The sequence below is a fragment of the Eubalaena glacialis genome, chromosome 19 (assembly GCF_028564815.1).
Source record: "Eubalaena glacialis isolate mEubGla1 chromosome 19, mEubGla1.1.hap2.+ XY, whole genome shotgun sequence".
In the NCBI taxonomy this organism is placed as follows: domain Eukaryota; kingdom Metazoa; phylum Chordata; class Mammalia; order Artiodactyla; family Balaenidae; genus Eubalaena; species Eubalaena glacialis.
In genome coordinates this window covers 40,224,245-40,236,349 of record NC_083734.1, presented here as the reverse complement: position 1 = coordinate 40,236,349, position 12,105 = coordinate 40,224,245, and the positions used below count along the sequence as shown (strand labels likewise).

General features: G+C 36.2%; 1 protein-coding gene across 11 annotated transcripts in view; it reads left to right on the top strand.

Annotated features, from left to right (window-relative positions):
• Positions 1 to 12,105, top strand: part of MBTD1 (mbt domain containing 1) — a 68,411-nt gene that overhangs the window by 43,057 nt on the left and 13,249 nt on the right. For all 11 annotated transcript variants that reach the window (XM_061174974.1, XM_061174973.1, XM_061174968.1 and 8 more), the window contains 8 exons: positions 1,817 to 1,934; positions 4,325 to 4,459; positions 4,732 to 4,820; positions 5,032 to 5,266; positions 5,874 to 5,929; positions 6,267 to 6,371; positions 10,499 to 10,646; positions 11,637 to 11,719. In XM_061174974.1, coding sequence (XP_061030957.1) covers positions 1,817 to 1,934; positions 4,325 to 4,459; positions 4,732 to 4,820; positions 5,032 to 5,266; positions 5,874 to 5,929; positions 6,267 to 6,371; positions 10,499 to 10,646; positions 11,637 to 11,719 — 969 coding nt within the window. The remainder of the gene's footprint in view (positions 1 to 1,816; positions 1,935 to 4,324; positions 4,460 to 4,731; positions 4,821 to 5,031; positions 5,267 to 5,873; positions 5,930 to 6,266; positions 6,372 to 10,498; positions 10,647 to 11,636; positions 11,720 to 12,105) is intronic.

Sequence of the window (12,105 nt, the reverse complement as noted above, 5' to 3'; positions counted from 1 at the left end):
CCAAATTCATTTAGCAGTGTGCCCACCTAACACACAACTTGTTAGCATAACCATGCGTCTTCCTTCTCAGTGAAAAATAAAGCCCATTCCAGAAGATTTGGCAGCCAAACAAAGAGGAATGGGTATCCTACCTTAATTTAATGCATACATTTCACTGCATCTGTCTGCTCTAATTGGTTCATCCTCACAGAAATTAGCACATGGTCTTTGTGTTAATATATGGTAGCTTAATCTGTTACCTATCTTCTTTCCAGCCTCTCCTTTTCTAATCATATCTGCTGGCAATAGGGATGGCCCTACAGTCTAGAATGATATAGGGGGAGATAGCAGAACCTGAAGAGTCCATTCTTTCAATTTAAAAAAAGCAAAAAGAGGTAGTCATAATCGATGTATTATTTTTTTGCACAGCTCAGGAAGATAGTTATGTGTATCCTTCCAGAATTACAAATAGTTGAGATAGGCCACTGTCTCCAAGTGATAGAAGTATATTCATTGCTTGCTACTTTAAAAAATAGCCATAAGTTGATTCTGTGTTTGGTTTCTAGACTTACCCTAGTTCAGTGTTGTTTGACATTTTCTTCCTCTCCTTCAGAAATTCCTTAAACTATTGAGAGCATAAGGGTTGAGTACTGTTTTAAGCTAATGCTGTTGGGTTAGCATCCACCCCAGTATGAGCAGCCTTGCATGGAAGACATTTGCCCAGTGTTCAGATGGACTAGTTTGTGTGACTCTTGGATATCTTTGTTTAGTCATCTTTTAGCTTTGAAGCTATTTTGTCTTTTCCTGATTTGTTCATATTATCAGGTCTTTTATAACCTTACCTAATCCTTTTTTCCGTGATCAAGGTGCTAAATTGTATTTAACGAGGAACTGATTATCAAGGACCGCAGAAACTGTTTGGTATTATCAGCATTTAAATTCCTATATTCATTTATTTGGTTTAGTTAACCATTGCTAAATTCCAAATAATTGTAAACTGCCTCAAATTTAAGGATTAAAATATAATGGAAATTGTAATTTGGCAACATATTAAATTTTGGAAAATCCCTTCATGGTATTCATTTAATAGGTTTTCTGAGTCCCCATCTTAACCATTTGTGTGGAGGCTATTTATTACCAGATCTAACACTGGAAGTTTTCTCTTTGTTTATGTTAATTCCTGCGTGAGAAATTTTGAAATAATAAATTATTTAACAATTTACCGTGGTACGAGTCTCCAAAAACTCTTCAACTCCACCTTTTTAATAACTTTATCTGGTGCTTTTGCCACAGGTCAGTTGTAGCAGACTATATTTCTATTCTATGAATTTAACTGAAGTTGAAAATATAGATAACTAAGTTTTGTTTATGTTACTGAAACCACATTGCTGATTGGAAGTATCCTTCTTTCTGCTCTTTGACCAGATCTTTTAAAATTAGAGGTTAAGGTAAAGTACATTCATTCAGTTCATATTAAAAATAATGAATTTCTTAAATCAGCTTTTTCCTTTGAAACCTACTATCAAGTTTGTAATTTGGATTTTACAAAAATTGCTGCTCAGGTCTTGTTTTAGGGCAGTATTGAATTTTGAACTCGACATGGATCTATTCTAATATATGTGAATTCTCTTCATCTTGAGCTTGTCCCTGACATCGGCTTTTTCCAAGTAGAATTCTGTGACACAGGGAATAACCATTATATTTTTAGAGAAAAATGAATGAATTAAACGGTATTTTTAGTTTAATGTTTCCATGATTGATAGTAGTGCTTAATTTTGAATGATGTGTTTTAGACTTTATTTAATAAGATGATAATTTAATAATTTTTATATGACAGGCACCTATGGGGACCTGCTGGGGTGATATCTCAGAAAATGTGAGAGTAGAAGTTCCCAATACAGACTGCAGCCTACCTACCAAAGTCTTCTGGATTGCTGGGATTGTAAAATTAGCAGGTGAAAAGCATGTGTAATAATTTACTTTAAAAATGTCAGTTATATTTTTAACTTATAAGAAAGCATATTTGTAAATTTTCAAGTATTGCCAAATAAGTATGATGTAGGGCAGAGGTTAGCAAATTTTTTTCTGTAAAAGACCAGACAGTAAATATTTTCAGCTTTGTGAGCAATGCAGTCTCTGTCATAACCGTTTAACTCTACCATCATAGCATAGAGGCAGCTGAAGCAGTACATAAATGAATAGGCATGACTGTGTTCCAGTAAAACTTTATTTATTGTTACGTGTCATAAAATATTATTTTATCTCTGATTTTTTTTTCAGCTATTTAAAAATGTAAAAACCATTCTTAGATGGCAAACTAAAAAACATCAGGCAGTAGGCCAGATCTGTGGGCCATATATAGTTTACCAACCCCTGATAGAGGGAGATGCTTTGGAAAGTAACAAAAAAGTCGAAGTACTAAAAAAAAGTGATATGGTCCATAATATGAGAAGTAAACTAGTGATGAAAATTTCATCTATTTTGCATACTACTTTTTCCTTCATTCCCACCTCTTCCAAGTACCCCAGCCCTTATTACATTGTTGCTCATGAAGTAAATGCATTAGGTGTCTGCTGTGTTAGACACCGTGGCCAGGTGACATGCAGATGTATAAGATTTGGTTTTTTCAGCGAGCTCACATCTGCTAAATATTGAATACATTTTAACACAAGGTGCTTAGTGAGTGGTGTAGTAGGACACTGTAGTACTTCAGAGGGGGAGCAGCCACTCAGATGATAAAAGTTGTCCTGAGATTACTGGACGAGGTATCTTACTCCTCCTACTCTTTCTAGGCTTATCTCCAGCCATTCTCCCCCAGACACCCTGCGTATTGCTCCCTATGTACTGCTGATAGACTTAATTTACCTAAAAATTATCTCAATTCCATTTTTCTGTCTTTAATGGCTTCTTTGTCCTTAAAGGATCAGGATGGTCAGCATTTACAGCTATTGATGAGTTTCACCATACACCACTGGCCAGATTTTTTATTGTTCCCCAACATAAATGATCTGTTCTGGTGAGATTAGTTTTCCTCCTCTCTCATACAGCATGTTCTGTGTCACCTCCATGCCTTTACTCACTCTCACTCTCTCACTTACCGTATTTAACCCAGTTCAGTTCCCACCTTTTCCTTGAAACATTTCCCCAGCTGTATAAGCATTCTCTAAATGCTTGTATTATTCTCTACACCTTAATTGAAAACAGCAGTATATATTTTTTTGCTTGATGTTTAAATCAGTTGCATTTAAATGGCTCTAAAGATCAATGTATTTAATATCCAAGAATTATTTCTATCTTCCATCTGGTTTTACATTTCTGTTTTATCTAATTGCAACTTATATCTCATTTTAAGCCCCTTTAATGACATTTTAGAAATGAGCCTGATATTGATCATGAACCCAGAATCAGCAACAGTTAGCAAAGTCATGAGTTGTTCTGTGAATTATTGAATTTTAAAACTAAAAGTTTACTGCTATAAGTTTTCATCATAAATATTAACACATGAAAATGCTGACTGAACTTAGCTCCCAGCCTGAAATACAACTTTATTGGGCCTTTTTTATTCCACTCAAGGCCTTAAATTAAACCTTAATCTATTATCAATACAAGGTTTATTAAATTATAAACAATATATATCATATACTATTTGTTCTTTTCAGGAAATAATTCTTCCGATTTGTTTAGTACATACAGATTTTAAGTGACTTCACATACTTTTATTTGTGTTTATTGAACTTTTTTACCTCGCATTTTCAAATCTTATTTCCAAATAAACAAGACAGAAAAGTTTAGGCTCTTAAAGGAGCCACATCCAAATTATCCAAAAATAATTTGGTCACCTGATCACTTGGATAAAGCAGTTTCTTTGAAATGTACTTTAACTGGATTTCTGTGACTTAACAAGATTATACTAACTTACCACAGTCTTCTTTATTTCCAAAACTACACATTCTAATAGAACTTTCCCACCCCTCTTTTCACTGAGAATTTCTTTTCTAGAATTTAAGAAACTATGGGTCAAGTTGAAATATATTCAGAGGAGTAGGCCATGCTCTGAAAACAGTTAAACTAATTACATTGTTCAGATAGTTCTCAAAGTTTCATCTATACCATTAGTGACAGCAGCCTCTGGGAACTTGTTATAAATGCAGATTCTCAGGCTCACCCAAGATCTACTAAATCTGGATCTCTGGGGTGTGGGGCCCAGCTATCTGTCTGTTCACAAGCCCTGCACATGAACCTGTTTCAGATGCTCACTGACATTTGACAGCCACTACCAGCAGTTATATCCTGTTTTATTTCATTTGGTTTTCTTATTATGCGGCAATTGCTTTGTTGGTTTCAGGCTACAATGCCCTTTTAAGATATGAAGGATTTGAAAATGACTCTGGTCTGGACTTCTGGTGCAATATATGTGGTTCTGATATCCATCCAGTTGGTTGGTGTGCAGCCAGTGGAAAACCTCTTGTCCCTCCTAGAAGTGAGTAGCTTCTTTACCCTTACTGTAGCGTAAGTATTTGCACTTTAATGCAGTTTTATACTTAGTAACATTAAAGTGACATAGAAATTAAAATAATATTTTTTGGTTTCAAGTAACTTATTTGCTAGTAAGACATGCTCATTTTCCCTATTTTTGTTACTCTTCTTGAGAACTTTAATTGCAGGGAAATTTGTTACTTTTTTTTTTTTTAACAGCTTATGAAGCAATTCTATTCTTTGCTAAAGTGTAACTGGTTATTTCTTTTGTTTTAGCTATTCAGCATAAGTATACAAACTGGAAAGCTTTTCTAGTGAAACGACTTACTGGTGCCAAAACACTTCCTCCCGATTTCTCACAAAAGGTAAAGGCGCAGGATCTTAGAAAGGACTGAAGTGGCAAATGAGAACTCTAAAAAATGGAGTAACTTCGAAGTTTTTTAAGGAATTGTTTCAATTAGTGAGTCAGATGACCTATGTTAACTATCGAGTGCACTCGGTATTTTTATAGTACGATACTAAAATTATTTGTAGACCTTTGTCATGAATTCCCAACAGTTCTGCTTTTGTTTCAAGGTTTCAGAGAGCATGCAGTATCCTTTCAAACCTTGCATGAGAGTAGAAGTGGTTGACAAGAGGCATTTGTGTCGAACACGAGTGGCAGTGGTGGAAAGTGTAATTGGAGGAAGATTAAGACTAGTGTATGAAGAGAGTGAAGATAGAACAGATGACTTCTGGTGCCATATGCACAGCCCATTAATCCATCATATCGGTTGGTCTCGAAGCATAGGCCATCGATTCAAAAGATCTGGTAAGCACCTGTCACAAGAACTCCTGTTGAAAATATCATTGAGGCTAAATTGTACTACTTGGTTATTTTTCTCTGCAGAATAGCATAGATCAAAAATAGTTGCCGGGGCTGCTTATTCTACCTTAATTAGGAAAGTTTCACACCAGGATATTAATGTCCTAACAATTCCTTTATATTCCTTCCACTTGTGCTCAAGTAAAAAATAATGCACTTTTGGTCACAACTACATTTGTTTTCTTACACTTTTTTATCCAGCCTGTTTGAAAGAACTAAAGATAACCTTTCCCTTTCCATTCAATTTTGGTTGAAATAGTGAAATTAAATGTGGTTAGACTTAATACTAAACACATTAAAACGTACTTTCTAAAGTTGTAATTCCCTAACTAGGGAATTTCCAGCATTCTGATTGGCTGAATGTATTTAACAGCACATGTACTCTAAAGAGAGAAAGACTTTTAAAGAATATTATTCGCCATAAATGTAGAAGGCATGTATTTTTGCCATGTTTTAGAGTATACATACCTTGTGAGTTTGAAACCTTCAAAGAAACGTGGTTTTTGGTCTTCTCACAAATGCTGACAGATTAGTATGTAACTTTTCCTTGTAGATATTACAAAGAAACAGGATGGACATTTTGATACACCACCACATTTATTTGCTAAGGTAAGAAGTTTTTATAAGAACCCTCATTTGTAAATTAGGTTTGAAAGAGGGTTGTGGGTTTTTTCCTAATATTATGGAAATCATAATTACATATGTTCAACCTAAAAGGATTAAGACCTTGTCATCCATATATGTCACAACTGTTGATTATAATCATTCTTCAGTTCTATTCGCCTGAATTCTCTCTATTCCCTAATGGAAGTTTGAGTTATAATATTAGGTAGGTAGGAGAAGACACTTGGTATTTTCATCTGGTAAACTATTTCAACTTGGTATTATTTTAATTATTAACTGATAACATTTGTGACAGTAGATGTACTTTCATGTAATTCTTTAGGTAAAAGAAGTAGACCAGAGTGGGGAATGGTTCAAGGAAGGAATGAAATTGGAAGCTATAGACCCATTAAATCTTTCCACAATATGTGTTGCGACTATTAGAAAGGTAAGAAAATAGGTTTTAAAATATAGAAATGCAGTTATAGGAACTAGGTTTAAGGTAATAGGAGAAGGAGGCCCCTAACATATTCATTTTGCAATAAAATGTGTGCATCTGCATCTTCACTGGGGAGAACGTTACTAGTAATTTCAAAATAAATTTGAATTCTCTTAGGAGCTTTTCTTTTTATATATCTTGTTGTCAAGATTGTTATCTTGAGTCTGCTACCTTTATTTTATGGAAGTATATCCTTAAGTTAGAGGAGGAATATTTATTTAACTTACTTCCTGGTCAAAGCTTGTCCAGCACAGAATTTGTAACAAGGCCAAGTTTATCTTCAGTTTCCTACGTTTCCTTTGTGTGCTTTTTTTTTTCCATTTTAGTAGTACTTTACTTCTTCTTTTCTCTTTTTTCTTCTCTTCTGAAACTGTTTTTTTTTTTTTTTTCTGAAACTTTTTTTATAAAAATATGTAGAAGAGTGATTCTCAATTCTCAGTAGGCATCAGAATCTCGTGGGGAACAAAAAAAAAATACCATTGACTAGGCCTCTTCCCCGACCCCGCACCCCCATTCTGATTTAATCAGTCTGGTTTGGGGCCCTAGCATTGGTTGTTTTTGTTTTTGTTTTTTAAGTCCCCAGGTGATTCTCAGGTACAACCAAGGTTAAGAACCATTGATCCAGAATCTGCTTACATAAAGGTGTAACTAAATTGTGATTTGCATTTCAACACAGTTTTAAGCCTTAAGCCAGAAGAATTAAAAACAGTTGTGATGGCTGCCATGTCCCAAACACTTGTGTTCAGGTCACACAGCTAGACCAGACAGGCTCCAAACCCTTGTTCTTCTTCTTCACCTGACTAGTGATCCAAACCACCTGGTACTATTTAAAACATAGATTTCCATGACCTACTCCAGACCTACTCAATCAGAATCACAAGAATTATTGCCCAGATATCTGTATTTGTTTAAAAAAGAAAGAAAATAAAAAGTTCTCTCGGTAATTCTGAAAAGCAGCCAGGTTTGGGAACCAGCGCCATTGTGCCATACTCTATGTGAAAGGAAAATAAGTGTCCAGCGAGTAGAATACCCAGCTTCACTCAGAAAATACTTTATGAATTCTTGCCATGCTAGGTTTGGTTTGGACTTTAAGAAGCTTACAGTCTTGTAGAACAAGATAAGATGTATGAAAATAAGTTTAACATACAAGATCAACTATGATCTAAGAAAGGTACAAGTACTGTTGGAATTCAAATAAAGAAGAGGTCACATCTTCTCAGAGGAATCAGGGAAAGCTTTATGGAAGAGAGGACATTTGAAAACTTTGTCTCAAAGGATGGGAAAAACTCTGCCAAGCAGAGATGCAGGAGGAAATTGTGCCATGGAAAGTGAATATGCACAAAAGCATCAAGAGTGGAAAGTACAGGCCACATTTAGGAAATGGAGAGTGGTTCACACACAGTACACATCAAACAAGTTGCTTTGAATATTCTGGACCAGGCTTTTTGTTTATAAGGAACAGAAACCCGCTCAAGTGGGCTCTAGGAAAGTTACTCTAAGGTTGCAATGGGCACGCTCACAGACATGCAAGGACACAGGGATGAGACCTGGGAAGGCATAAACTTAGTGTTATCCTCCACCTCTCGGGGGCCTCTTTAGTCCACCTGTGCTCTGTCTGCACCACTCTTCTTTCACTCTTTCTCTGTTGGTGTCCTGCTCACTCAGTCTGCACATGGTAGCCCCTGTCCCTGTCTGTATCACAACCTTTCAGTGCCAGCTCCAACCGATGGCTTGACTACTATCTCTGTGTCTGTTAATTCTAATTACTGAGAGAGAATCTAAACAACTGAGCCCAGCCTTTGGCCTGGTCCTCTGAAGGTTGAATACTAACCCCTGATCCAGTCAGCTGTATTTAGAAAGGGAGAAATCCCATGTGAGTGGAGGTAGTCCTTTCCAGAGGTCTTAGAGCTGTTAAGGTTGAAGAGAAAGTTAGTGTACATATCCAATATAGTAGAAATAACTAGGAGAAAGGAACCTGCAGGCAAAGACAAAAAGATGATGTGGAATTAGATTATGCAGTCTTTAATGCTTGGTCAGGCTGTTTGAGTTTTCTTTATGAACAGGATAAGTTGGTAAAGGTTTCTGGAATGAACAGAGGTCATACCAAAGGAAAGTTTAACTGTGTAAGAGGGGAGATGTCCATAGAGGAAGGCTGAAAGCAATGATATCAAACAACATAATGGAGAGAGAGTTAGTTAATGGCAAGGATAAAGGGACTGAATGTTTAGGGAGAGCTGTGGGGACCCAGTGATTGATTGCCTTTGAAAGGAGCAGGAGAAGGAAGTTGTTGGTTTGATGCCCGGTACTAAGTCTCAGAGAATATGTTCAGCATGCAGGTAAAATGCAGGACTGAGACACTGGGAGGGTGACAAACTCATGATAAAACTTGAGAAATTGTTGGCATAAAAGTCAACCATTGAAGAGTGGATGCCATCATGAAAACAAAAGAAAAGGGCTAAAATCAGAAACAAGAGTTGGAAGTGAAAGGGTGGCCACCAAAATAATGTGAACGAATGAACACAGAGGTGAGAAGATGGATCAGTAGACTGTATGTAATGACAGTATGGGAATAAATGTTTCAAAAAATTGAGTAGTCAACTGGTATGGGATACTGCAAGGGAGGCTGAAGTGTTGGAAAAAAGGCACTGGATTTGACAAACTAGGAGGTCATCGGTGAGTTTAGCAGTTTAGTAGGGTCAGGACAGAAGTCAGACTTCAAGGAGTTACATAGTATATAACTTGAATTGAGTCTCTGGGTGAAGAGCATATAGGAATTCATTGTACTATTCTTGTATCTTTTCTGTAAGTGTGAACTGTTTCAAAATAAAATATTTTTAATGTAATGGGAATTGGGAGACATTAGAGTATAAGAGATGGTGTTTTAGGAGCAAGGTACCAGTGACAATGGGTCAAGATGGAGAAGTTTGTCTTGAGGGGCAAAGGACTACTACTTACAACGATTTGAGGTGCAAAGGATGGACTGTGAGGCCCCTCACGTAGTTTCTGTGATAAAGGAGCACGATCATCCAGAGCATGAGAGGTAAAGTTGGAGCTTGAGGAAGGTGGAAAAGGTTTAGAAAAACTTCTCTATGTGATAAATCAGAAGGAAATAAAGTTATTACTGAGTAAGATTTAAAGCTTAGCTGAGACTACATAGTTAAATCGTAAAAGAGCACTCAGCCCACTTTCATCGTGCCACAGCAGCAGACAGCCTTGGCCATTGGCAGAGGTACTGTTTTCCCTAGACCTCTGAAATCACTTCTATGTAACCATGCTGTTATTTCTGGAACACACTAGAACTTACACAGATTTTTTTCATTATAATTTCAGTTATTTAAGATAATTAAATAAACATTTTTCACTTTTAAGAGATCTTTATGTAATAGATTTTCCTTTCTTTTAGAATGTCACTTAAAGGATCATTTTTAAAATAGTGGTACCTAATTTTTTTTTTACATCTTTATTGGAGTATAATTGCTTTACAATGTTGTGTTTCTGCTGTACAACAAAGTGACTCAGCTATATGTATACATATATCCCCATATCCCCTCCCTCTTGAGCCTCCCTCCCACCCTCCCTATCCCACCCCTCTAGGTGGTCACAAAGCATCGAGCTGATCTCCCTGTGCTTCCCACTAGCCATCCATTTTACATTTGGTAGTGTATATATGTCACTGCTACTCTCTCACTTTGTCCCAGCTTCCCCTTCCCCCCACCTCCATGTCCTGAAGTCCGTTCTCTACGTCTGCATCTTTATTCCTGCCCTGCCACTAGGTTCATCAGTACCATTTTTTTCCATATATGTGCATTAGCATCCGGTATTTGTTTTCCTCTCTCTGACTTACTTCATTATGTATGACAGACTCTAGGTCCATCCACCTCACTACAAATAACTCAGTTTTGTTCCTTTTTGTGGCTGAGTTATATTCCATTGTATATATGTGCCACAACTTCTTTATCCATTCAACTGTCAGTGGACATTTAGGTTGCTTCCATGTCCTGGCTATTGTAAATAGTGCTGCAGTGAACATTGTGGTTACCTAATTTAAAATACTTGGAATTCTGTTAATTTAAAAGGTGCTGGCTGATGGATTCCTGATGATTGGGATCGATGGCTCAGAAGCAGCAGATGGATCTGACTGGTTCTGTTATCATGCAACCTCCCCTTCTATCTTCCCTGTTGGTTTCTGTGAAATTAACATGATTGAACTTACTCCACCCAGAGGTACTTCTTCCTAATATATACACTGGGTTTTCATCCTTGCTCTCCTTTTACATGGTACCTGTTTACAACATTTACCACAGCCCTAGATTTCTTGCTGTATGAAAATATAGTATGTGTGTATATGTATATATAAACATGCGTACATAACAAGAGCTGGGGGGTGCTCTGAAAACATAAGTAACTGTATCCTAGGTAGCTTTAATAAATGACATTGGTGTAGAATTTTCCCTAAGCATCTGTACATTTTATAATAAGAATTGGTATTCTCAAGCCCTGTTGAGATGTTGATGTAGGCTCAAAGAGCTACTGCATACATGAACTTTTTAAAAAAATAGATACTTCAGCCTTTGAGAGAAAGCAAGTTTTCATCTTTAGATTACCATATGAGGGGATTCCCTGGCGGTCCAGTGGTTAGGACTCGGGGCTTTCACTGCCGAGGCCCTGGTTCGATCCCTGGTGGGGGAAGTAAGATCCCACAAGCCAAGTGGTGTGGCCAAAAAAAATTAAAAGATAAAAACGATTACCATGTGACTTTTTAAAAGATTACATACCCTTAAATAGCTCATATGGCTTAACCAGTGACTTTCCTAATTTCAATATCTGAGCCTTGGATTTTTCTCTTAAGAAGGAGAAAAGCCAAAACAGAAGACTATAAAAATATTATTTGCCCAGCCAGTGTTCTTTCTTACAAAGAAAGAAAAATATTACTGAAAAAATATTAAATATTAGACTGTTCTAAGCCCAGGATTGAAAAACAAAAGTCTGTAGTTCTTATACACTGAGGAGAGGAGAGTTACTTTGGCATTAGAATAAATGGGCGCACCTGTTTCTGCCTAGAAAAAGAAGAAAATCCGTATAACAGGGAGGAACTATTGTACTGTACAGCATTAGCACTTGAGATTGTAGCGTGCGCTGAATTACTTTATGTCTACACTTTAATATTACACTAATTTTAGGTGAACTCCTAGTTAAACCAGTTGTGTTTTTCAGGTTACACAAAACTTCCTTTTAAATGGTTTGACTACCTCAGGGAAACTGGCTCCATTGCAGCACCAGTAAAACTATTTAATAAGGTAAATTTAAAAGATAGCATAATACTTATGTGGATTTTTTTTGATGCTTCACAAATGCAAATCATTGTTGATCTAAATGTCTTTGCCTTATGTTAGAATTTCTTAGTGGAGATTAATATAAACAAATATATATTAGTAAAACAATGTATTATTTCCTTTACATAGGCATTGAAGCTTGTTTCCAAACTTTGTTTCATTTTTAATCTGAGTAAAATAGGAATGAATACATTTCCTAACTAGTTCTTATATGCTTCACCTTCATATGTTTCAGTAATTAATTATTTGGGATTTTTTTGGTCTAAATTGTTAATTGGTTATGTTACTTCTCTTTTGTCTTTCTTAGTGTTAGTAGAGTTACACATTCTTCTTTTTACCAGTGTTAATAT